The 27,828-nt window shown below is 46.4% G+C and overlaps 1 protein-coding gene across 1 annotated transcript in view; it reads right to left on the reverse strand.

Annotated features, from left to right (window-relative positions):
• Nucleotides 1-3,620: 3,620 nt before the first annotated feature.
• The window catches only part of MDH1 (malate dehydrogenase 1), a 237,330-nt gene continuing 213,122 nt past the window's right edge, over nucleotides 3,621-27,828 (reverse strand). Inside the window, exon 9 of the mRNA XM_069608193.1 lies at nucleotides 3,621-3,951. Within this exon, the coding sequence (XP_069464294.1) occupies nucleotides 3,826-3,951 (126 nt within the window). The 3' untranslated portion in view covers nucleotides 3,621-3,825. The remainder of the gene's footprint in view (nucleotides 3,952-27,828) is intronic.

The following is a 27,828-nucleotide window of genomic DNA, read 5'->3' on the forward strand; positions in this document are numbered from 1 at the left end:
GAGTGTGTGTGAAACGAGACAAGGCACAAATGGAGTTGGCCGCCTGAAGCGCCATACCACCAGAAGAAAACACTTTCCTCGCCCAGCCATCAAAACGTTTGTCGTCCCTATCAGGAGGGATGGTAGGGTTCGACGCCTGCTTTGCCGGGGCCGTGGCCGCCTGCACCACCAAACTCTCCGGAGTGGGGTGCCTGGTCAAGTAGCAGGGGTCGTTACTGGCTGGACGGTATTTTCGCGACAAGGATCTGCCCACCGCCGGGAGACTCTCCGGAGCAGTCCAAGCCGCCGCCACCCTTCTCTGTAAAGCCATATGGAACCGCAGTACCGGATCAGTTGGGGGACCAACATCAAGGATGTCTGTCAGATCATCCTGCACAAACTCCCCTGGGGGAGCAGACCAACCCAAGTACTCAGAAACCCTAGTCATAAGGCGCCGGTACGAGGAGTCGGCATGAGAGCCAGGCTCAGGCCTACAAAACTCCACCTCCAGAGAGGTGTCCAGTCCACTGGCATCATGCAGTGACTGTCTCAAATCATCAAACTGACTATGGCCCGAGACAATGTCATCTGGAACCCGACTAGGAACCAGGCCATCAGAATCCTCATCTGCCTCTGAAATATAGTCCAGGTGGCGAAAAGAAGGCACCCGAGAGTGCTTGCTCTTAACCAGAGCCTTCCTAGGGGGTCCACCCGTGCCACGGGGTACCTCCGACACGAAAGGCGTCGATGGCGTCGAGAGAACCGGCATCGGCGCCGAGAGGATCGACGTCGAGGAAATCGGCGTCAACGTCAGATGCAGCGCCTCCAGCATCGGCAGCGTCGACACAGCCCTCGAGGCCGGAGCCCCGAGTGTGTCCCTCGACGACATGAGCGTCGACGGCCTCGATGACTTCCTCGGAGCCTCAAGAAAGCCTGTCGACGCCCTCGACGCCTCAGACGTCGATGTCTTCCTCGAAGACCGCACAGGTCACACGGTCTCGAACGCGTCGAGGACCGGGACCTGGAATGGGTACGGCGAGAACGAGTCCCCTTGTCCGAACGGGACCTCTCCCGTGACTCGTGCCGACCACTCTTGCGAGCGGTGTCTCTCGACCTCTCACGACCGACCCCACTCGGGGGCGCGGACGGCTTAGTACCCTGCGACTCAAGAAAAGCCAGCATTTTCTTCCCGAAGGAAGCCCATTCCTCCGGCGTCGCACGGCTGGTGGGGTAAGCGACGTGCCGGGCAGAGTCCTCCGAAGAGGACCTGGAAGACGACCGGTGTCGGCGCTTCCGAGAATGCCTCGAAGAGGCTGAGGAGTGGCGAGACCGACTCCTAGAAGGAGACCCACGAGACTTCCGACGATGACGCGGAGAGTCACCCCTCGAATCATCCGTCGAAAGCCCCGCAGATTCGACTTCCTGGGCTTGGACACCCGACCTACCGACAACAACTTCTTACGTTCGCGTAAGGCTTTGGACGTGAGCGACTGGCAGTCGATACAGTCATCCGTGTCGTGGGCCTCCCCGAGGCACCAGAGGCAGGCGTCGTGCGAGTCCGACACCGACATCTTGGACCCACACTCCCCGCACTTCTTGAAACCCGGACGCGCGGTCGAAGACGAAGTAGAAGACATCTTCACACGAAGGATTTTCACAAAACGAACAGGTTCGAAGAACCGAGAAGAACAGAACTCAAAAGAGTCGAGGCGTGAACCGAGAATCACGAAGCAACACGTTCGCGGAAAAAACTGAACTGAGGCTACGGGCGTCGTGCGTCCTACTTATCACATCGGATGACGTCGGACGAGGCCATCGACGACGGCGCATCGACGTCATCGACGCTGGACGCAGAAAAAAGTTTCCGAAGCAGCACAGCTGTGGTGATTACATGTCAGATATGGAATACGTCGGAGGACCCAATCCCCTCAAAATATGGATTTTAAAAGGAGGAAACAACTGCACTGTATCTGTACAAAGCAATGCATTGTTACAGTGAGAAACGTAGGTTATTTTGTTTCCATTAATTTCTAGCAGTATTTACAGACCATGTAGGTTTTGTATCATTAGTGAAGAAATACTACCTTTTGGTGGCCCTCTGGGCATTGTTTAACCCCTTCCACCGTGCAATTGTACTTGTGTGGAAGATTAACCTGCGGGTTAGAGATTGTGGGGAATACTGGGACTGTTTATGCTGTGGACTTTGTGGGCCCGATAACAATCAAGTAATATGTGATTATGTTAAACGATCCCCATTACCATTAGTATGAGGAAATCACAACTTGGCCACCAGGTATAGGTCTAGTATTATCTACAGGAATTCAAGGATATGACCGAAGGCCCTTTACTGTTATGTACACTTTACTCTGTGTTGTGTAGTATACTTAAAATACTATCTACTGAGTGAGGAACTTCTTGAGTGGGGATCTCATAAGGTGTACTCTCGCGACCCGTATGTTAGTGCTATTAAAGTTGGCAATGGTTTTCTTATTTTATTATTTTATTCTTGTGTCGCAAGGATGTAGGTCAACACGGAGACATAGAGTCCCTCAGCTCCGTTTGTAAAGTAAGCAGTAGTTTGTTTGTGCCTACACCTCTTTGCGCCAAATTTCTGATGTAAATGAATAAAAGTACGTAGTCAAGTTTCTTCAAGTATATTTTCTTAATTTATTTGATATATGTTCTGCCCATATGGATGACACGTGTTTCGGCGTTCCATTGGCGCCTTTTTCAAATCCGGGCCTTATTGAATGTAATGCGAATCTCCCTTTCCTTATTTCCGGGAATTAGTTTTTAGTTGAAGTGTATCACGGTAGTTCCAGGGTTAAATCCCACCTACAAAATTCTCTTGCTCATGCCTCAAGCATCGGGGGTCCTGTTTTGGTTCTGGCAAATCCTTGTTCATAAAGAGTTCACTGTGATACACTTCAACTAAAAACTAATTCCCGGAAATAAGGAAAGGGAGATTCGCATTACATTCAATAAGGCCCGGATTTGAAAAAGGCGCCAATGGAACGCCGAAACACGTGTCATCCATATGGCCAGAACATATATCAAATAAATTAAGAAAATATACTTGAAGAAACTTGACTACGTACTTTTATTCATTTACATCAGAAATTTGGCACAAAGAGGTGTAGGCACAAACAAACTACTGCTTACTTAAAATACTAATTTGAACTTTGTGCGATGGTGAATTTTTTAGGATCCCAGTAGTGTAGCCTCTTGAGTTACTGTACCCATCATCAGCAATCTCCCCTCCCTTGAGCGGAGCAAAGGCTACTCCGCTAGCAATACATTTTGGACTACATCGTGTTAAGCCCGTCAACCCCTTAAAATGGTTTTACATACCTCACGAGAGGGCTGTGGTAAAATCGACTTGAATGTTAATGAATATCCCAGGAAGAACTGTGTTGGAGTTTGCAGTTAAATTTGCCAATAATCATAGCACAGAGCTTAAGGTTTGTACACCGATCACAAATCCATTAAAAGTCTGGCAGCTTCAGGTTCAAAGTTCAGCATGCCTTTCATTTAGAGAAATCCTAGCTTGTTGGCTGGTTATACATTCTTCTTAAGCTTTCTAGGAGAAGACAGTAGCAAAGTCTTTTAAACAAACCAAAAATTCCAATCACAAACCAAGATGACTTATTCAGATTTATTTTTTGTACATTCACTATTAACATTAGTCATAATTTTGGTGCAATCTTGAAGATATTTGAACTTGATAGTTTAAAAACATATGGTTTCTCTCCCAAGAGCACTTTGTGCATTCCTACAATAGGTTTAAAGAGAACATTTAATCATATATGCGTTTAAGTGCTTTACAGAAACTGGACAGTCATCTAGTCAAACACTGGCAAGAAATTCAAATGCAGTTTCTTTCTCCTCCATCAGCTCTTTAGCAGTTAAATCCATCTTCTCACGGGAGAAATCATCAATTGGGAGACCTTCCACAAACGACCAGTTTTTATTCTGCATGTAAAGAAAGTAGACAAAATGTTTACAACATGAAAATATAAATGATGCCAAGATAATTAAACAAGTCGTCTTCTAAATCTTGCAGTTCAAATAAACCCTGCTCAGTTTTTTCTCTGTGCTCACTCATTTACTGATAATTCCTTCAATTATCTCTGCACAGTTAATGTCTGAAGGATTAAATTGTTATTTTCTACTATTCCTTTGGTTTACATTATTGGGTCCTTCACAGAGAAATATACCAAACGCACAGCACTCGAACGTTGCACAGGAAGATGCGATTACGTTGTCATAGCGTTACACGTCAAGAAGCGGGAGTACCAAAATGGCTGCCATTTTGTTGGCTCCGTTTTGAGTGGCATCATGGCAGAGTCAGGAACATTCGGGTCCTAATGGTATCTTTCGAAATAGTGCAGGTAAGCTTATCAAGTTAACCAATGGGCATTCCTATCTTCAATGATTGACTATTCACAAATTTGGACACTAGATTTAATAATTTCCCCCAACCCATTTCAGATTGCCCGTTAACCCACGCTTAAATTAGAAAATGTCTATGAATCTCACAATTTTCCTTGGGGGAGGTAAGATGGTTCTTGACAACTTTTTGCTAGTGGTTGCCTATGACTCATTCACTGATTTCCAGTCATGTTTTAAATGAACTGAATTTCTTTTGAGGAAGATAATCTAAAAATCCACACACTATCAGTAGATGTTGATATACAATTTAAGAAAACCTCTGAGAGGTAAAATCATTTACTGGTCCGGAGTTTCTCTGTATCCAATTGTACAGTGAGGGCACATACTCTAAAACAATTCTATCTACTTTTATTGGATACTGGAAACAGTGGATACTTATGTTCCTGATGGAGAGATTATATCCCGAAACACGCTGAGCAGATCAATCTGAAAAACACTTTTCTTTTTGAAAACCGCCCATTGATTATCATTGGATGTCCAAAAAGGAATCTAGCAATACTTGGCTGAATTTCAATACTAAGCACAGTGTCTCATTTAAGATTATTACAATTTTGTTGATTTTTATATTTTCTTGGAACCAACTTAATATTCAGAGTTAATCAAAAATATTAGGCAATACCAGCATTGGATAGTGTGCAGAGGATGGGAGTATCCACTACCTCTGGAATCACTCATTCCGTCCACTCATCTTCGACTCAACAACCAAGCAATGTAGTCTCTGTCTGATATTTAATTCACTTCAATGTCACATGCTTGCACAGAATACAATGCCCAAAAATACATACACCATATTCACACGCACAGACACACGTGTTGGTATTCGTATAGTGACAATGTGCAGATTAGGGTCTGCAGTTGTAGGCAGTTCAAGGCGATGAGTAGCGCTGACATTGCCTACATCATTGTGGAAGTGCGACGAAAGTGTGGTCTGTTGTGGTACATTGGAGGCAGACAGGAGACGACTGAGGTAACGAATGCCGGTCAGGTTATTCTGCAACATAACTTTCCATGGGTTTACTTCCACGGCACTGGTAAGACTAAACTAACTTTATGTGTGCATTAATTACATTACATGGAATCTTCAACAGGGGCGAAATGTAATCTAAGGAGCAATGCTCCCTCCACTAATGCTACTGATTTAATATTGACTCCAACTACTATACATTAGAGGCTGGTCACAATGTACTTTATCCAAGGCTGTCTGATAGGGAACCGATAATAAACACGTCCCCTAAAATTGATAAAGCACCACCGAACTCTGGCCCAACACCCAGGGATATGATTACCAAATTCTATCAAGTCATCCCCCAGGAGAAGCCTAAATGAGTGGGTGTAGCAACCACAGACTAAGTAGTTTTAGAGTAATCATTTCTATGGATGTGTCATGATCTTTAGGATGCCACTGGGTTATCACTTCATACCCAGGCGAGTAGGCTAACAGACAAATTATGCAAGTCCCACTCCGCATAACCTAGCTACGGAAACCAACAGTTCTGAAGTGCTAAAAATGCTGGCAAATTATAAATCGAGGCCCAAATCTGGAACACCATACCTTGGACTCACTGCGTCCTTTGATATCAGCCTTGCAGCTCGTACTTCAATCAACAATTAGGCTGCATGAGAATATCAAAGATATGGTCCAGTCCAATTCCTCTCAATTAGCCTCATTAATGCATACATTAAACAATGCCATGCTCTACCACCATCTAAGGTGAAAGTCAGTGACTAGCAATTCAAGTACTTGATTCTGGGTTCTGATATATTCTTTGGAAAAAGGGTTTGGTGGTCACCTAGCTTTGCAGGTTGGGTGTTGCGTGGGAGCAAGGGTGTATTGCAGCTCCTCCCTCACTCCAACAAATCCCCATGGACAGACCTGAATCCCACTTGGCTCCATCCTTTAGCTGGCTGGATCTCAAACCTGGAGCTGGGGCTATCCAACGGGGTCTTGTTTTTTCCTGGGGTGGTTTGCTGCTATGGCTGCACCTGTGGAGGAGAAGTACCTACCTGACAAACTAATACTTGCAGCTATGAACTTTGTCCAATTAAGCTTCTTATAAAGGGTCTATGGAAAAAGCTACTTAACTGGACTTTGACATTTTTCTTTGGCCCCCATGGAGGTTTTACATCAAAGGGTATTTAATCATGGCACTTGTGATTAGGAACTGCATTTATATCCCTAAGAAATGTATTGGTGTTAGATGCTAGCTTTTTTACATTTTTTAAATTTCTTTATTATTTTTGAATAAACAAATAACATACAAACACACAACATAACTGGCATATTGCATATTGGCATTGCCACGGATTTCTGCTATGGGTTCATTGTCCTGGAGTTATCCAACGACCTTGCCGTCTGTCTGTGACTGCTTATGTGGGCAGTTTCGGCATTCCCGCTTATATTGTCTTTTGCTTAGTTGCTTGTGCACCGCTATCTTGAATCCGTCATTCCTGTGCCTCCTCTGGGCCTTCTTCCTCCCCCTCTTGTCCGAATAAGTCCTGTACTTGTGAGTTCCATGCAGTCATTTTCTGTGCCGTTTCTCCCTCCCCTTTGCACTGCTCTTATCCACACTGCGGTTTCCGCTAGTGTCCACTTCCGGAGATCCGACCACCATGATTCTATGGTCGGGCCTTCTCTTGATTTCCAAAACATTGCTATCCTTCTTTTGGCTAGTATGCATATCAAGTCTTTCATCATTGCTAGATGCGCCTTATGTCTACCTCCTCTCGGGAAGAGGCCCAGCAAGTACCTCTCTGGGTGCTCTGCCTGTATTTGGAGTCTGCTCTCTGTTTTGACTCGGATTCCCTCCCAAAAGATCTGTATAACTGGGCAGGTCCAAAACATGTGCACCATGTCTGCTTGTAATGTAATGTAGACTTCTATAGCGCCGGTAGCCCGCAGGCATCAGGGCGCGTTTAGTCGGCTGAGCATCGGGGGCACTTAAGGTCTCCCTCGTACATCGTGTTCATCCTCTTGGGTATGAGGTATGCCCTGTGTGTTACGTACAACTGTGCTTATCTGAACCTTGCGTTCCGGGACACTTTTCGGATATCTTAGCACCCTGCTCCATTCTTGATCATTAAAGTGCCTGTGGAGTTCTTCTTTCCAAAACTGTTTTATGTGCATCTCTTGCACATTGTTAGCTCTTAGCATCTGTTCGTATAATCTAGAGGTTGTGTGTGTTCTCTCGGATATATTGTACCATGTGTTTAATGCTCCTGTTGCCTCCTCTTGGTCTTGCCATTCTGGCCATTTCTTCTTGATTGAGGATTATTCTATTATAGAGGATGAATTGGCCTTCGTGTATATCATGCTCCTCCACCATCTCTTGAAAATCTGCCCACCTCTCCTCAGGTCCCTGATTTGTGCTACGTTTTTGGCTTCCCAGTGGGCTCAGTTTATTGCTAGCGTGTTCGTATCCATGCCCACAAAGCCTGCAAGAGGGATTTGTGCCGAACAGGGGTCTTGTGTCCCCTGTAGTTTCCATGCTCTGATCCACAGCCCCATTGCGAGGTTAAGCAAGTACGGTAGGGTCCTGAGCAGGGGTTTGTCCAGCCATGGTATTTCTCTTAGGTAGTATGTTTTTAATGCTGGCTGAAAAATGGTTGTGTCGATTGTCTCTTCCTCACCCAGCCACTTGACTACAAATTGCAGCTGCCCCGCTAAGTAATACTTTTCTAAGTCCGGCAGCCTAATGCCTCCTTCTTCATAGTCTCTCAGTAGAGTCTTCATTGCGATCCTGCTTCTCCCTGCTGCCCATAGGAAATTCCTTGCCATTGTATGTAGTTTGGTAAAGAAGGCCCTGGAAATACTGTGTGGGATGTTTGTGAGATAGTATAGCAAACGTGGGAGTACCACCATTTTTAGGAGGGCCGCCCTACCCATCATCCCCAGCGTTAGAGTTTTCCAGAAAGTCATACACTTTTGTGTTTTTTCGAGGGCTGCCTGCGTGTTGTGTTGATGAGAATCTGCGGTGTCATAGTGCATCTCCATTCCCAGATATCAGGAGGTGTGTGGTGGCCACGTTAGGCCTAGGTTTGGGAGATCTGCCTGGGGGACCCGCTTCAGACCAGCCAGGGGGAAGATCAGGGACTTCTCTTTGTTGATTGCTATACCAGAAAGTCTGGAATATGCCCCAATTGCTTCCAGGAGGCAGGGCAGACTAGTGCACGGGTTTCCCACAAAAAGCAGCAAGTTGTCTACGTAGAACGAGATTTGGTGCAGCACTCCATCCATCTCTATCCCTGTGTCTCCATATTCTTCTCTAAGAAAGACCGCCAGCGGTTTGAGAGCCAAGATATAACGGTATCAGGTAATATCGCCACATATATGGTCGCTGTAAATAATATCGCCGGGAAAATGTTGTGGCGATATTATTTGGGTGACCATATATATGGCGACAGGGGCAAAACTTTTTTTTTTAAAACACTGGGGGTGGCTGCTGGGGGTCCTCGCCCACTTCGGCATTGGGGAAGGGTTCCTTAGATGGATTAGGTACTGTATAGGGACCCCAGAGCAAGGGTCAAGACAGGACGATATATCTCGAAAGACTGGAGAATACACAGGGGAACTAAACAGGGGTGCCCACTGTCACCAATGTTATATCGGTTCCATGCAATAATGTTGCCACAAAAAACGACAATTTTTCGTCGATATTTTTGCATGGCGATATTTTTGTGGCGACATTACTACATGGAACCAACCACAGTAGCAGGAAATAGCTGTTTTTGGTGCTTCGATGTAGTCCACTGGAGTAAATTGGAAACTCACCATAGTAGCAGGAATTAGCTGCTTCTGGTTGGTGTTCCTAATTAGTGCATTTTCCCACAAGTGATCCGCTAGGATGCGAAATTGAGAAGCTCCATAATATTCAAAAAGATCAGGGTATGCCATACTACCCTTGTCTTTCGGTGTGATCAAAGTCGCATATGACAACTGGGGCTTCAGGTCCACCCACAAGTACGCCAAGAGGGATTGCTTGACTTCTACATGAAATGCTTCCGGGATAACCACTGAGAGTGACTGGAAGAGAAACTGGAGTCTAGGTAGTATATTCATTTTAATTGATGTAAACCTAGCAGTCCAGGAGAGTGCCATTTTGGACCATCTCTCTGTCGGCTTTCATGGTGTTCCAGAGAAGTACATAGTTTGAATCAAATAGATTTTCTAAATCATTTGTTATTTCTACACCTAGGTATTTTATTCCCTCTGCCAGCAATTGGAAACCCCAATCTGCTACTAATTGTGCTGGAAGGACTGTGTTCGGATGGAGCGTTGACGCATCTGTTTTGTTCAGATTTGCTCAAAATCCTGATAATGTACCAGATTACATCAAAGTGGCAAAAAGGGTGGGCACTGATTCCAATGGTCGGGAGATGTAGGCTAAAATATCAGCGAATAGTGCCAACTTTTATTCCTTCCCTCCTCTTTCTACCCCGTGTATTTGAGCATTTGTTCTACTTGCCTGCGCCAACAGCTCCACAACCAGGGCGAACAAGAGGGGAGACAAAGGACAGCCCTGTTGCGTGCCTCGTGTCAGGTTAGAGAGGTCCAATGCAGCACCATTGACCAAATCTTTAGCAGTAGCATTTCAATATAGTGCCAATGCTCCAGATATCCATTGTTGACCCAATCCTGTCCACCTCATAACCGTGCGCAGAAAAGGCCATAAGACTGTCGGACGGCTTCTCTGCGTCGATAGACATTAACATGGGACGGTCTTCCCTCTCATCGATGGTTGCAATAAGGTCAAGAGTTTTGCATACATGGTCTGCACCCTGCCTGCCCTTTACATAACCAACCTGGTCTGTATGAACTAATTGGGGTAAAATCTGGGATAAACTGCTCACGAGAATGCTTGCGTAGAACTTTGCATCTACATTTATAAGTGATGTTGGGCGGTAGGATGCACACTCCAATATCTTCGCCTTCCTTTGGTAGTACTAGGATTCTAGATTTGGTGAATGACTGTGGGGCCTGGCTGGTTTCTAAGATTGAATTAAAGAGTTTCACTAAAGGGAGTTAGCGAGTTGCTATTGGCTTTATAAAAAGCCAGTGTGTACCAGTCTTGCCCAGGTGCTGAACCTGCTTTCATTTTAGAGATGGCCGTCTGAATTTCTTCGGTTGTGATTACGCTGTTTAACATATCCTGGTTAAATTGTGATATCGGTCTAGAGAGAATTTTGATAAATAATGCGTAATGTCGTCCTCTGTACCCTCTCCCTCAGCCGTATATAAGGTGTTATAGAATCTCGAGAAGCGCTTTGTGATTCGCCAGGGTTCAAAAGCTCTATTCCGGTTTTAATTTTGTGAATGGCCCTTTCAACCCTCTGTTTTCGTAGGCAGTTGGCCAGCCTGGTGTGGGCTTTGTCGCCTCTCTCGTTAAACTTTAAATATCGCAATTGCGTCAGCGCTTTGCCAAATGGCCCTGAAGCACTCCAATCTGTGCTAAAATTTCCGCACTGTCTGCAGGTTGAGTATGGAGTTCTAATTCTTTACGTGTAATTTCAGTTCCTTCTCCCTTTTCACCCTGATCCTGTTTCTAGGGGCTCCTTCCGCATCATGACACCCCGAATTGTGGCTTTCGCAGCCTCCCACACTGCGTTTAGTGCAAATTCACCCGTGTCGTTCCAAGTAAAATAGTCTTTTATTGCCTCTGTTAGGGTTTCTTTAAATAATTGGTCCTTATAGAGGGTGTCATTACAGATCCATCTGTGCTCTGTGTATAAGGATGGGCCAAAGTCCAATTCTAGCACGCATAGTTTGTGATCTGACCAGGCTACCATCTCAATGGTTGCAGCTAAAATTATGTCTTATTTCTCTGCTTCGATCAACAAATAATCTATTTCGGGAATAAGTGAGGTGGGGGATAGGGGAACAGACAAATAAAAAGGAAATGCCCTCTCCGTTGGGTGTACTGTGCGCCAGGTGTCAATTAGATGGTTTGCCCTTAATAGGCTTAGAAAGGTTTCGTCTGTTAAACCACACGGTGGGCTTGCCCCCCCGTCTCATGGAATCCCAGTCTAATCGTGGGTCCGATATGATGTTAAAATCGCCGCCACATACTAATGTGCCTTCTTTCCAACTATTTAGGAAGTTAAAAAGGGACTCGCTAAAGTGTAGCTGATTCTGGTTAGGTGAATAAACAGAACAGAGTTTGACTGTGCGTGATCTTATTTTCCGCTTTTAATGCTATATACCTCCCTTCTTCCCTGTGAATTTGCTCTATTTGGAGGCCCAATGATTTCCTGTATACGATTCCAAAACCACCCTTCTGACCTCCCGAAGCCGACAGTGTGCCTATTTCCCTACTTACCATCTTCAATTATATCCCTTGCACAAACTTTGTTTCCTGCACAAATTACACATCCAGTTTGGAGAGTTTAAATTCACTTGCCAGCATGGCGCACTTTTGCAGTAAGTTAAGGCCTTTGACATTGAGGGACCCAAACCTGATCCCATCAGGTAGTGCCACGTCAGTATGTTAACTGTCGCATTCTTACTCCTTTGTGGTGGGGTGTCCTAATGATAGTTGTCGATCAAAGTCGCCCTCATCAACGCTAGATCCCTCCCAGCCCAGGCATTGAACATTGCAGACTTTATAACAACTGAAGACCTTAACCTTCTTGCTGTAACGGAAGACAATGCATTACTTACCATAAAAGCATTTCTGATGGTTGTATCTGCTTAGATTCACATGCTGTGCATAGGTCCGACATCCAGTGGTCACTGCGGAGTATTGCATTTTGTTTTTCGTAGTCGAAAAGGGACGTCGACAAGGCGTGTCTGAAATACTATCCCTATAGTGACGTGCGTTGTACCCACAATCCCTCACGTGTCGAGGTCCCTCCGTTTGTATTTTTCTGCCCTGAGGGAGCCTTCTAGACGTGAGTGAGTACAGAAAAGAGAGATATAAAAGGAAGTCTATGTTCCTTCCATCCGAGCGGGGAGGAAGGGTGGGCGCATGTGAATCTAAGCAGATACAGCCATCAGAAATGCTTTTACGGTAAGTAATGCATTGCCTTCTGATGTTTGTTAATCTGCTTAGAATCACATGCTGTGCATAGACTAGCGAGCAGTACCCAAGTTGGCGGTGGGTTATGAGAAGGAACAGTAGAGAAAAGATGTCTTAATACTGCCTGTCCCACCTGGGAGTCAGATCTCGAGTGTGCATCTAGACAGTGTTTTGTAAAGGTGTGCACAGAACTCCAGGTAGCCGCTTTGCAGATGCACTCAAGGGGAACATTTGCAATGAATGCTATGGACGCCCCCGTGCCTCGAGTAGTGTGCGCTCTTGGCTTAAAGGGCAGTTCTCTCTTAGCAAGAGTATAGCAGAGAGTGATGCATTGGACAATCCATCTAGAAATAGTGGACTTTGAAACTGCATCCCCTTCTCATCCTGCTGCCACCGAGACGAAGAACTGATTAGTCTTCCTCAGTGGTCTGGTTCTTTCCATGTAGAACATGGCCGCTCTGCGCACATCTAGTGTGTGCAGAGTTTTTTCTCCCAAGTTGGAAGGATTTTGAAAGAACGTTGGCAGTTCTATAGACTGGTTTACGTGGAATTTCGAGATGAATTTCGGAGCAAACCTAGGGTGCGTGCGTAGAACCACCTTATCTCTGTGAACTGTAACGAAGGGGTATAGAACAGAAAGAGCCTGTAGTTCACTTACTCTCCTGATGGAGGTGATAGCTATTAAAAAAGCAGTCTTAAGAGTGAGGTCTTTAAGAGATGCTTTGTGCATGGGTTCGAAAGGTGAGCCCATGAGTCTGGTAAGTACCACGTTAAGGTCCCATCCGGGAGCTGGGTCAGCTATTGGGGGGTGTATTCTCTTTACTCCCTCCATGAAGGCCTTTATAACAGGGATCTTCCACCACGACACCTTGAGTTGGGAAGTGGTGTATGCAGAAAGTGCCGCTAGGTGGACTTTAATGGAATTGAACACTAGACCTGAATCCAATAAGTGGGTCAGGTATAGAACAATATGTGTGGGAGAGCAGTCAATCGGGTTGATGCTTTTTCCTCTGCACCAGATGACAAATCTCTTCCACTTGCTAGAATAGCAGTGGCGATTGTTAGGTTTTCTGGCTTCCCTGAGGATGTCCATGCATCTCTGCGGGAGCTGTAGATGTCCGAATTCTATGATCTCAGGAGCCAAGCTGCTAAGTTCATGTTCTGGGGGCATGGATGCAGAATCCTGCCCTCGTCTTGTGACAGCATGTTGTACGGGCAGGGGAGTTTCACTGGAGGAGATAGAGACATCAACATCAAGTGAGCGAACCATGGCTGTCGGGCCCACATTGGGGCCACCAGTATCATGGTCACTTGTTCCTGGTGCATCTTGTGCACCACCTTGTTGAGAAGGGGAGTCGGGGGGGAAAAGCGTAAACAAATTTCCCTGACCATTGCATCGACAGACTGTTCCCCTTGGATTGGTTCTGGGGGTACCTGGAGGCGTAACTTAGGCATTGTGAGTTCTCCGGGGTTGCGAATAGGTCCATTTCTGGGAATCCCCATTGTGTGAAGACGTTGAAGACGATGTCTTTGTGCAGTCGCCATTTGTACTCTTCGGGCAGGGGGAAATCTCTGCTGAGTTTGTCTGCCAGCAGATTGAGTTCCCCTGGTACATGTTGTGACAGTAGGAACATGTTTTGTTTGAGAGCCCACTTCCATATATTTTGGGCCAGTTTGGACAGTCCTGGAGAGTGGGCCCCCCCCCCCCTGCTTGTTGATGTAGTACATGGCTGTGGTGCTGTCTGTAAGGACCAACACAGTCTTGCCTTGTAGGTGTTCCTGGAAGGCTTTTAGCGCCTTGAACACAGCTAGTAGCTCCAGTAGATTTATGTGTTTGGATGCTACGTTCGGAGTCCACACTCCGTGAGCAGTCTGATTGGATAGGTGAGCCCCCCATCCTGTGAGGGATGCGTCTGTGGTCAGAGTGGCTTCCGCCGCGGGTGTGGCAAAGGGTTTCCCTCTTTCCAGGTTTTCCTTTGTCCACCACCGTAGCAAGAGAACTAAGGCCTGCGAGACCACCACTAGATCGTCCCATAGTCCGCTGGCCTGACACCACTGGCTGTTGAGCCACTCTTGCATAGGGCGCAGGCGCGCGTGAGGTACCAAATAAATACACGACGCCATCATGCCTAGCAAGCGCATTGCTTTGCGTACCGTCACCTCTCGACCGGTCACATATTGAGGGATCTGAAACAGCATGTTTTGGACCCTCTCGTTGGAGGGGAAGACAAGGCCGTCCTTTGTTTGAATTAGAGCCCCTAGGAATTGTTTGATTTGGCTGGGGTCTAGGCTGGACTTCTTTTCGTTGATGGAGAAGCCCAACTGGAACAAAAGGTCTACGGTCTTTTGGGTATTGGAGAAGCATGTTTCGTAAGAATCCCCTGTTATGAGCCAGTCGTCGAGGTAAGGGTAAACTGGGATGGACAACCTCCGCAGGTGGGCCGCTGCCACTGCCTGTACCTTCGTGAATACCCTTGGTGCTGATGCTATGCCGAAGGATAGCACTCCGAACTGGTAGTGTTTGCCCTCTATCATGAACCTGAGGTATCTTCTGTGCGCTGGCAACATTAAAATATGAAAGTATGCATCTTTCATGTCCAATGTTGTCATGTAATCTCCCTGTGATAGCAGTGGGATCACTTCCTGTAAGGTCACCATACGAAACTTCTGGGGTTTGATAAACTTGTTCGCTGGGCGCAGATCTAATACAGGGAGCATGGTTAGATCCTTTTTGGGTACAAGGAAGTACACTGAATAAATACCTCCGTTACCTGAGATAGAGGCACGACCTTTATGGCTCCTTTTTCCAGTAGTAGTTGTACTTCTTGGAGAAGGATGGCAAGGTGTTCCGATGTCATGCGTCGTCCCCTCGGGGGTCTGTATGTTGGGGAGCTGTTGAATTCGATGCAGTATCCGTGGGCTACGGTGGAAAGTACCCAGCGGTCTGACGTTACTCCCTCCCATGCTGGAAGAAAGGATGTTATCCAGCCCCCGACCGGTGTTGCATGGGAGGGGACGCGAATCTTCGCGTCACTTGGTGTTGTTGGGGGCTTGGGAGCCTCTGGGGGTGGACCCCCGACCTCTCCCTTTGCCCCGGCGCTGGCCTCTTTGGCTGTACTGCCCACTATTGGTCTGGTAACTGGTGGCAGGGTACTGTTGCTGCTGATTCTGCTGTTGGCGTTGGCCACGAAAAAAGCATTTGTTGCCATAGCCGCGTCTGGTAGTGGGCTTAGAGATCAGGTCAAGAGTTTTGATAGTATCAAACTCTTTTTTAGCCATCTCCAGAGCCTCATCCACCGCTTTCCCTTAGATGTTTGAGTCTTCAACAGGTTTATTTATTAAAGACGCCTGTGTCTCTGGTTTGAACCCTGAGTTGCGCAGCCACACATGGCGTTTTAGGAGTATTCCCTGAACCAGGGAACGTCCCGCTGTCTCAGCAGCATCCAGAGAGTTCTTTACAATACTCTGGTTGACCTGGGTTCCTTCGCCAATAGTTGATAGCAGGCGTGTACGTAGTGGTTCCGGCGCTTCTTCGGCGTCTTTGCGCAGTTTGGCCCACTGCGCGTCCGCGTAGCTAGCTAGCAAAGAATTGTTGTTCGCAATTCTTGCCGAAAAGGCAGCCGAGGATGTGACTCTTTGCAAGGGCATATAACCTCTTGCCCTCCTTGTCAGGTGGTGCCTCGCTGGTGGACAGCGGCACCCCTGCCCTCTTCCTTGTATTAGTTACTACAAGGGAATCCGGAATGGAATGTCCCCTGATGTACAGCGGGTCTGAGGGTGAAGGAGTGAAAAGTTTTTCAATTCTTGGATTAACTCCTCTGATTAGTGCGGGTGTGGATAGCGAAGGGATGATTCTTCTCTTCACTGAAGCGAGGAGGGGAATGGTCTGGCTGACTGGGGGTTTCTCCTTAATTACTCTTTCCACAAAGTCTATTTCAGGAGAGATCTCCCCAGTGTCCAGTTCGAAATGTGCTGCTGCTCTGCGCAACAGGGCATTGAATGTGGGCTGATCGTCAATGGGAGACGTGTTTCTAACAGGTGAATTGTCAGGAGGATTTAGGTTCAGGACATCAGTGTCCGAATATACTGATGGGGATTGCCAGGGATGAGAAGGTCCTTCTTCTGGATTTTCTCCGAAGCCTTCTCCTACCATGTCTGGGCTGTCTTCCAGACCTTCCTCCTGGTTCTGTCCCTCTTAATCGTCCACAAATTCATCCTCCTCCTCCAAGTATTGTTCCTCACCAGTGAGGTCATACACATTATGGAAGTCTGAGGCTGTGTCCTGCTGGGGATTGACTAGTCTCGGATATTTGGCCCTGGGGTCTTCCTGAGGCCCTTCTCTTGTTCTCTTGGGAGTGGGAGGGTTCTGGGTCTTCATAAACCTCTCCATTCTCTCCATGCAGAGATGGAGCCTTTCCATGGTTTCATGGGGTACCCCTGAGCGGTCTAGCGGGGGAAAATTAGTGTCATCTAGCTGAAAACGGCTCGACCTCTCCCATAACGTCGAGGAAAGTGTCCCGTCGCCTTCCGAAAAGCCTTCCGGTGTGCTGGGGGCCCCCCCGACTGAAGGGGGTAGTTCCTGTCTTTCTTCGGGCTTTTTCGGCATGTCTTTCGACCTCTGCGTAGCGCTCGACGTGTCTTTCGGCGTACGCTTCTGGGCGTCGGCTACAACGATCCTCGACAAGCTCTCTGAGACTCGTTTGTCAGCGGAGGGCTGTGGTTTCGACGTTACGGGTGTCGATCGTTCTACGGCGGCGTGTGCTCTCTGCTGGTGCGTGCCGGCCGATGGTTTGGGGGCGGCGCCCTTATTTGCCGAAAGCCCAGTCACTGGTCGCGGCTGCGGTTGCGAGAGGGGCTTCGATCCTGAACGGTCCGAGGAGGCCGTCGGTGGAACCTGCGTCTCCTTGGGCGCTGATGCTTTCTTCGTCTTCGATGAAGAGCTATGGGTTGTGTGCTTATGCGTGGTATCGTGTGCGTCAGTGTCGGCGGGGTGTTCACCCCCATAAGCAGGGCGTGAGCCGAGCCCGTCGGGGCCAGGGACAGACGACGAAGAGCGCGAGCGCTCTTTAGAGGGGTGTACGACTTCGGTAGCGGAGGTCGTGTTATCACGTTCCTCGTCACTGTCGGTGGTAGCCGCGGCGGGTGAAGAATCTGCCTTCGACATAGTGTAGGCCGCCCACCCCTTGACCCTACGGTCTTTTAGGGTCTTTTGCTTCAGAAGCCGACAAGCCGTGCAACCCTCCTCCTTGTGATCGAGGGGCAAGCAGCGGTTACACCGTGAATGCTTGTCCTTCCAAGTAAACTTGCCCTTGCAAAGTGGGCAAGACCTAAAGGGTGTCCTCTCCATAGCAAAGGCAATAAATCGTGATAACGACCCCAATGGAAAGGAAGGGGAAAAGGAAAGGCATTCTCAGAAAAGAACCAGAGATGTCCCACGACCCCACTCTCCCTACTGTATTTGGCCTGCGAGGCCAGGCCACGTGTTCGGCAACGCCGAAGGATCTCCTCCGCTCGTCCCCTCCGTCGAAGATCTTGCTCGGCGGAGACAGCTTCACAACTGCGTCGAGGGAGGGATCGATATGTTATATATTAAACAGGAAAAAACGAACAAAGGTCGAGGAGATGGAATCTGCAATGTCTCTCGAGGAGCTCCGCGTAAAGGTGACCAGTAGCTGGGCGGAAAAAAACAATCTGAGGGACCTCGACGCGTGAGGGATTGTGGGTACAACGCACGTCACTATAGGGATAGTATTTCAGACACGCCTTGTCGACGTCCCTTTTCGACTACGAAAAACAAAATGCAATACTCCGCAGTGACCACTGGATGTCGGACCTATGCACAGCACGTGATTCTAAGCAGATTAACCAACATCAGAAACATGGTTACACGCCGCAGCATCGGGTGCGGCACTGTCCATTGCCATTCCAGACAATTATGCCATCATCAGATGCGATAGAAACACTAACCAAGCAAAAGGAGGTGGGATTGCCTTCATCTTCAAGAACTATCGATATTAGAGCTATACCCAACCTTCAGATCCCATCTGCTGACCATCTATTAAACTGCCACGATCGCCAAATCACACAGCCAGAGTACATCTTATCTACCGGCCACCTCGACCTATTTCCACATTCTCTGAGGATATTGTAACACTACTTACCAATGCCAAACTTAACTTGCAAAGCATAATACTCAGACATTAATCTTGGTTTCAAAGACCCCATGGACACCAATGCCCTGGATTTAGCTAGTACATAATCAGATCTCGGCTCCCCATATTCACGAGCCTACACATCAAAGGACAAACCCTGGACTGGCTCGCAGACCTTAATTGCATAACTAGTCCGATTTCCAACACACCATGCATATGGTCAGACCACTACAAAATAACCTTCTCTATTAAAGCCACCCCACACAGCCCTAATCCTAACATTGCCCCGGCTACTCACACACGCAATAAGAAAACATTACAACAGATAAACTTCTCCCACTTATTCTTCCCCTCAATAACACATCTGCCCACTCAGACCCTACAGTCTTGAGTGGATTTATATAATCACGCCATCCGGAAAGCATTAAACACGATAGCCCCTCTAAAACTCAAACCACGATGTCACCTTAACTCCTGGTTTACACCACAGTTACGAGAGATGCGCAAAGCCAAGAGAAATGCTGAAGCACATTGGACAAACTGCCTGTCTGAAGCCAACAAAAATACCCTGACAACAGCTTCCTCCAATTACAAAGAAGCGATCATTTTAGCCAAAAAAAAAAAAAGACACCTACAATAAACGAATCGTACAAGCTGAATCTAATACAAAAGAATTGTTCAAGAGTCTCAAAAAACTGGAATCTCCTATTGCCCCCACTGACAAATGTATCACAGACACATTATGGTGTACCAACATCCAAAAGGCTCTCCGATAAAATATCAATGTTACAAACTAAAATCAACGCCAAAAAATGTAGCCTACTTTCAGATCCAGAATCCAAACCAGCCTTATATAATATCACCCTGGCTGAGCCTTCACTTGAACCATTTAGCTTCTCACCTTTGTCCATGTGGGAAGTAGACATCATCAGGAAGCTCAAACCGTCCAACTGTCAGGGTGACCTCTGCCCAGCACCCGTCATTAAAGCGTCTGCACACGACCTTGCTCCTTTCATTACTAATCTCATTAATGCCTCCTTTAAAACAGGAATTGTGCCAGATAATCTAAAAGATGCTCGGGTCACCCCATTAATTAAAACACCTACCCTCCACCCTAGTAACCCTTCCAACTACAGACCCATCACAACGGTGCCCTTCTTACTAAAAATATTGGACCGGGCAGCCTACCTGCAAATTCAGGCTTATCTGGAAACTAACAATCTCTTGTGCCTCAGGCAATCAGGCTTCCGCCCCAGGCACAGTATGGCGGCCTCGATTGACCTCATAAAACATCCAAGACATAAACGAGAAGGGAAAATTAGCCCTCCTACTATTGCTCGACTTATCGGCAGCTTTTGATCTGGTCAAACACCAAACTCTCTGCCACCACTTGAAAATTGCTGCCCACTTCTCCGACACAGCCACAACCTGGATTAGATCTTTCCTTGCAAATAGAACTATGCGGGTCTTCTCACCCTCTGCGTGCGCTGAACCCTCGCCAGTACTTTGTGGGGTCCCGCAAGGGTCTTGTGTCTCCCCTATGCTTTACAATGTCTTCACGAAGACTCTGACATTCTCGATCATCTGGGTGTCTCGTATACCAATTATGCTGACGACACCCCAGATACTCATTTCCATCACTGGAGACCACGCAATAGACAGTAAAGCCTCCAACAAAATCTATTCAGTCATCCAAGCCTGGATGGCGCATCACGGACTCTCTAAACGATGAGAAAACTGAGTTACTAATCCTCGGTTTTCACGTTACTTAATAAATTAGACACTGCCTTCAAATCCTTCACCATTGATTTCAACTCTATCGTGGTATCGAATAATACTAAAACCCTTGGTATTTACCTTGATGCCACACTTTCCTTCACCAGACAAACTAACGCGGTAGTTGCAGCGTCAGCATATACTTGCAAACTAATCACTGCGTGTAGATCCTTCCTCACAACCTCCAACAGTATTACTCTTGCTAGAACCTTAGTTATGGCCAAAATTGATTATTGTAACGCCCTCTACTTAGGGATCAGCCACAGAAATATGAACAAACTCCAAGTGACACAAAACGATGCCATCAGGGCTGCCCTCAATATTCCGAAGAAGCTCCACATATCGGACACAAGACGCAACCTTCAGTGGCTGTCTGTAGAGCACAGAATCTCCCTTAAAATGCTTGCTTTAATGCACAAAGCAAGGGCTAATCTTGCACCAGCATACCTCGCCAACAGACTCCCCGCACACCTCCTCAAAGCCGCTAAGAACTGCTCAAATTCACAGCGGGTCCATCCCTAGATTTAAGCACCAAAAATCTGAAGGCTCTACCTTCCCGGTTCTAGTGGCCAAGCTCGGGAACACGCTTCCCTCCTCCCTCAGATCCAAACCCTCTTTCCAACTATTTAAGAGCAATGCTAAACGCTGGCTCCAGGAACTCTATCTTGCGGGGCAGTACTCATAAGCCCAGCTATGCTTGGCGGCAAGTACTAGAGGATCACCTTACCTCACCTTCCCCCTCCAATTCCCCCATTGTAATGTAAATTTACTATGTTCCCATCGTGTCACTGTTATTTGCGGTGACCTTTACTTTACCTGCCTGCATTCAATACGGTGCATTTCCGGACTTCATACTGTAATCTATGTAAAAGACTGTATTTGTGTTAACACTATGTTCTGTAAGACATGCGCCCAGATGCCTCGGGGCACGGTACCCTCTACAAATAAAATAAATACAAATATGCATGGTGCGTCTGATTAACTTGCGTGCAAGGTTGTCTTAGTGCGACTTTAATGGTATCCAAGTATCTCACTTCCCCCATCCGATGTGTGAAGTAATGCGGTAGCCCTATCCTCCATGTTCAAATATTAATGAAATGGGAAATCCCCAACGATAACGATTTTCATGCTCCTGTAGAGTTAGTGAGCGGCAGCTTCTTTGTCTATTCAGAGTAGCAGCGGAGAGGTCTTGAAATATTTTGATGCTGGATCCCTCGAATTCAATGGGTTCTCTCTCGCTTTTTTTTTAAGGTGTCCTGTCTCTGACTATAATAATGACATTTGGCGAGAACCGATCTTGGGCCATTCTCAGGACCCCCAGCTCTGTGTGTTCTATCAAATTCAAAGTTGGGGGCATCTGCTGAGTCAAACAGCGATATCACCAGGGCTTTCACACGACTTTCTAACCCAGCTGGTGTTTCTCCTAGTCTTTCACTGAGGCCCATGATGCAAATGTTTGATCTTCGTTCTCGGTTTTCTAGATCATCCAGCTTTAATTCAATGTCCCTCTCCTTTTGTTCCAGATCCTGGAACCTGGCTTCCCTGTTCATTACTGCTACGTCGCCCGATAGCTGGTTCTGTACAGCCTCGTTCCGGTCTTCCACTTTCATCATTCTAGCCTGCAGGTTGGTAACTTTTTCGGTAAGGCTGGATTTTATCAAAAAGATTTCTCCTAATAGGAGTCGAATGTCTGCCTTGGTGGCACTGTCACAGTCGTTCCCAGGTATTTCTGGCAAAGTCTGCCCCTGGTCCTGCTCCATAACTGTTGAATTATGGCTGAATTTCCTTAATTTTAGGACCGTTTGGATCCAGGGCTCTGATGAGCAAAAAGCTTGATCTCTATTTTTAGAAGTGGTGGCTTTCGTGGTTACTTTCCTTGCAGGGCCCGACACAAGCTTCTCCTGCTAGTTCTGGGGCACAATAATGAGTTGTGTGGGCAAAGCCTCTATTTCTTTCCTCACTGGAGCACCCTCGCGCTCTATGAGCGCTTCTCTGCTGGCTGGGGTGAGTGCTCTGCGTGTTGTGGACTCTTCAATTGCTTGCACTCTTTACATAAAATGGACGTGTGGCTGTGTTGTCCACCTTACCCCTGGAGGGAGTGCGAGTCATGGAGCTTTAGTGCACTAGCATAGATTCAATGTTTCAAATATGCTGGTATGCACAAGTCATTCCCCCTTTCTTTGCAATCCTCGTTGTTCTGTCACAGCATGCAGGTGCCTGCGAGGCGGTTTAAGGCTCGGAAGGGGATGGCACATGGCAACGTGTTTATATATAACAACGGGCCGGTGCTCCAGTCCCAGTGTCTCCACTTCTTTCAACTTAAGTATCTCTTCTGTGTGCACTGCTCGTGCAAAAGGGGAGTCGTGAGGTCTACAATCAAGCGTACGGCAGGGTGCAGCCCTCAAACATATGCGTGCCTCGCTTACTGGTTGTGCAGCGCATTCCGCGTATCCCTTCTGGCTCTCCGTGCTGGGAACACTCCTCAGGCTGGCTTACCACTTACATTTCGTGAGCGGGCCAGGGGTTCTTTGTTCCTTCGCACAAAGCTTGCCACCGAAGTGGAGGATCCTATTTCTCTGAAGTTCCCGTAGTGTTGAGGCAGCATGCGCCATGTTGATTGCCTCGCATTGCCGCATCCCACAATTTTCTAATCTTTCACTTCTAGTCGTGTTCACAGCCTGTGTGGGCATGGTTCATTCTCATATCTCGCCACAACATGCACCAACCGATCAGGATTCATAATATGCATTCAGCATGTCATAAGAGTCAGCATTCTCGGGACGCCTCGCCATATCTCGGTCCCTGGCGAGGGAGACGGCTCAGGCAGCAATTAAGTCTGCACTCCCTGGTGGTCTATAACTTTTTTTTTTTAAATTCCATTCTGTGAAGAGGCAGGAATGAGACACAGAAGACTTGTGGTGTTTGCCATAAACTTTTTTAAATAAGGGGTTGGAAAATTCCCCCACTGTGCGTAATCTAGGAGGCATTTCCCTACCTCAACAAAAAACAAAGTGCCTGTCGTGCGTCAAGATGTACAAAGCAAAAACGTCCTGTGTCCAAAATCCTATCCTAGCCCTTACTCTAAAAGAAAATACAAGGTGCCAAGTGTAATGTCGCCGACCTGAAGTGTGTGCAAATGTTCAAGTTCAACAAAAAGGCATAAATCCAACAAAGGTTTAAAATGAATAATGTCCAGAGGTCCAGGGAATGACTCCCTTCTGCAGGTTTCTCTCCATCAAAACAAAAGTTTAAAAGAATAACCAAGTTCTTTGTAGCTCAAGAGGAGAATTCCCCCTTGATGCTGCAATTTATTCCAGGGGTAATGTCTCTACCCTCCCCCCCCAGTCCTTTTCACATTCAGCGTAATCCAAAACTCTGCAGGGCATGCATTTTCCTTGGGATGCTCAGACTCACAAAAACACACCTGGTATACTCCTCTGCACGCTTCTTTCGTATAGTTCCTTTACACATTTTGGGTGCAGGTCCCAGACTCGCAAAGCACCTGGTAAAATCTCCTGCAAGGTTCCTTTCTGCATTCACTGTAGTTCACTTCACCCACTTAACTTTGCCGGGTATACCCTCCTGCCAGAACATTTATTTAACTTTCATCCTTTCTGTCATAATGTTTCCACATGTGTACTTTGTAATGTGGCTACGGGTCTCAGAGCCTTTATCAAGGACTTCTAATCTTGTAATCAGATGCCACAGGGGCCCTATACTTCTGTTTAGGCCTCCCCCAGCTCTCACACCGTTCCCTTCGGTCCACTGTAAACCAAACAAAGCGCCCTGGCAGCCCCTTCCCTCCAAGCAGGCTCGCCGGTTCTCGGCAGCAGCTGTGAAGTCCCTCACCTCTCCAGTGTCGGTCTGCTACTTGTCAGGTCCCGTGAACGCTTTGTTTGCTTGTCAGCCTTTACCATGCCCCTGGCTACCCTTGGCAGCTTCTTCTCGGCAGCTCAGTGGCAGTGCTTCGACCCGCAAGCTTATCTCAACTATGTCGTAAGAAGTGAATCTCCTGTGACGCCAGCCGATGTACTCCCGTTCTCTCTCCTCGGATGTCCTCACCACAGCTGCACAAGAAGATGACAAACTCCATACTGCTCTTCCTGACATGGGCAATCGGATTCTTCCAGCTACTAGACTGCTGGTGTTGGTTCTCATTAGGAGTAATCATCATTGCTCCTTGCCTCTTCCTAGTCTCAGTTTTTCATTTCTTTATTTGCCATCTGATATTGAGGAGTACTGTTAGTAAAATTATCAATTTTTTTTAAGGGGATGATGGCAGTATGCCATTAGGGCATGAGGAATGAAGGGAATATCCCTACATGGGAAATGGGGATAACATGTCTCTCCAGACGCCATGTTCTCCCCCAACCCACACCCCATGTGGTCCTCCTTCAAATAGCCACCATCAGGGTCAGGATAGTGTGGCAGCTGCCATCCCCTGGCTACATGAGGAGAGGTAATCTCAAGGAAAGGAGTGAGGACATCAGATTCATCACGATTACTACAGTAAAACACTGCACTTTCACCATGCTTTACAGTAAAGTTCAGGTTAGTGCATCTTAACCTCATAGGGTCAACTACATTTCATTTTGTTGAGGAAGATGCATCCTATTGACAAGTGAACACTTTTGAAAATGTACACGATCACATGTCCAAATGCCTTTGATGGCAAACCTAGTTCTGTGACCTTCTGGTTGTATGCATCTGTGCAACTGGTGTTCAACCCATGAGCTGAGCCGATACTCCTTGACATTCCATCACCATGTTGCTTTATACCAGCTACTCTGAATGCTGCAAGTTACAATATTCCACATGGTTCTCGACCTGCTACACCATCCACTCTGCACAGTCCCTTACATAATGAAAACACAAAGGTAACTAGATGTTTACAGAAGGACGGATCAATTGTTCAATCCAGTCTGTACATCTACAGATCTACTGCAGTAGCATACACTGTATTTAACATCCGGAGTTCCCTTTGCTCCAGGATTCCGATTGGATTATATATATTAGCACCTGCGGTAGAGAGCCTGCTAACTGTTTCAGAGCCTCTTTATCATATCTATTTGTGTCCATTCATGAAGCCAGTGTTCCAGATAAGATTTGGAAGTGGGAGTATTAAGTTGGGAGTAAAGGGATTTTTTTTGTTATTTTTTTTTTTTTTTGGGAGTGAAAATGTAAATCCAATTCCCAATGGGAGTATTTTATAAGTAAGTAAAACATAGGTTTCAACTGGAAAACTTTCATATGTTTGTAATAATTCCTTTACATCTAGTTAATCTTAAAAAAACACATGCTTATTTCTTCCAATTAAGCAGTAATAGTTTCTTCCTGTGGTACTACGTGCACTACTGGTCCAAGTATATCCATGGAGCCGTGCGGGTGAAAGCAGGGTTGCAAGGTCCTGTTTGTCTGTTTCCCATTTTTTGTAGGGAGTATTTTTACTCCCCATTTTGATTGAGAGTATCTCTATTTTTAGGGAGAAAAGGGTGGTTGATGCACCCCTTTTCTGTATAGAGCTACATGCAGCTAACCGTTTACATTTTGCATGCACTCACCCAGGGCCCACAAAGTCTACTCACACACTTGCATAGTCCAGTAGATTTTAGGAATGGCAAGTACCATTTGCAGGGGAGGTTTGAAAATGTATTTAACATTTACTTTGTTTGCAGGGAATGTCAAATACAAGTTTCACTGTCCATGGCTGGCTTCTGTGTGGCAGCAATGTGCTAAACACAGTGGGTTTGTAGGGACGTGTGACATTTTACAGAAAGTGCATTTCAATGTGTCATCAGTTGCCATGTGTTGAGTGATTTCTCTTTGGTAGAGTAGGTAAACTGTTACTCGAACTGCAGGTCTAGCAGAACTTGAATGAATTTGCCAGGCCTGATTAATCTCACTAATATCTTACTTCAGAGGTACACAGAAATGCTGCATTTGTGATCATTTTATGTTTGTGAACAAAGAACTTCTAGTGATTGACATTACAAATATTAGTACAACACTGCCATTCAAATGGGTTGTAAGCGAATCAAGAAAATGTTAATTAGCAAACACTGCTTATCAATTTTTGAAAACTAATTTATGACTTGCATGTTACTTGCTGAGGTCTAGGGACCCCTTTAATCTTCGCCCTGTAACAAAATACTCTGTGCTTGCCACCAGGTATAGGTTTGGTCTTGTCCTTAGAATTTGAAATGTTCAGACCCAAGGCACTTCACTGTTTTGTCTACAATTAATTGTGAGGTGTCAAAACGTTTAGTATTTAATTACGCAATGGTCAAATATGTATATTTTCAGTAGAACAGTGTAGTATAATCTCTTGGAGTATGCACTGGGACCAGCTGTACTTCTCCGCCAGCCTTCTCTCCTCCCCAACACCCCAAAGATGCCCAACAGCTCTGCAACTGCTACCCAGAGATTTTGGTTTAACCTTTGGTTGGCACACTGTCTTGCCTGCGGGAGAGATGGCTGGTCACCCCTCAGACAGTTGTACAAAAAAGTCTCCCAAACAGCTTTCTTAGCCCAAATGATTCTCAAACTACTATTGACATGCAAACCTGAAAGGTTGGTCTATGAGGTATTACTTTTGAAGTATGAGAATGCCGTACATTCAGGGTGAAGGTTTCATGTGAAAGAAAAAAGTGCACATGGGCGATTTGGGGGAAGCCATGTGCATTCTCCAACTCAAGAATTATTACTCTGAGCAAATCTAGCACTATGAAATTAATAGCAGATATGTTCATAATATTGGATACAAGTAACTTTGCTGAAAACTAATATAAATCCTGGTGACTGTGCCAAGTCATCTTGAAGAAACCACCAGAAAGGGAGGCAAGTGGTGAAGGAGTGGTTGAGGCACATCTAAGAATATGCAAATTACCAAGGGGGGGTCCTGTGAGTTCCTCTGCCAGACATTAGTCCTGGTTACGAGAGCCTTACCCAGATTATTTAGCTCACTATCATTCACAGAGGAGAAATATCCAAAACAGGGGCAGTCCAGCACGGAAATGCTAGGCAATTTTCATCTGAACAAGAGTACCAACAGCATTCCCAGACACGCGTTTCGGTCTGGTTGGCCCTCATCAGTAGAGTGTATATAGTGAGCAAGGGGTCCACGTCTGGACCTAATAATATGAATGTAAACGTTTCACAGGAGAGTTTAGTGTAAGATGAAAAGGGGGTGAAAAACCTGCATCAAAACTACACTGCAGACACCAGTTAATGCAGGTTGCTTTTTGCAGACTAGTGAGCTCAAAAAACAAAAAACGGTCTATTCCAGGAGCTCCTGGTAGCCGGTACAAATGCCCAAGAAGGGGCTGGCTAGTGACAAAAGATTAAAAAAGAAAAAAAATGTGTGCATCACAGTCCAACTCGAACCCCTCATAGCACTTATGAATAAAGTGCTCTAAATAAGAGTTTGGGTCCAGGCTGCCATTGACAAATGGTATTGC

This window comes from Ambystoma mexicanum, chromosome 4q (assembly GCF_040938575.1).
Source record: "Ambystoma mexicanum isolate Mex_15411 chromosome 4q, UKY_AmexF1_1, whole genome shotgun sequence".
Taxonomy (NCBI): domain Eukaryota; kingdom Metazoa; phylum Chordata; class Amphibia; order Caudata; family Ambystomatidae; genus Ambystoma; species Ambystoma mexicanum.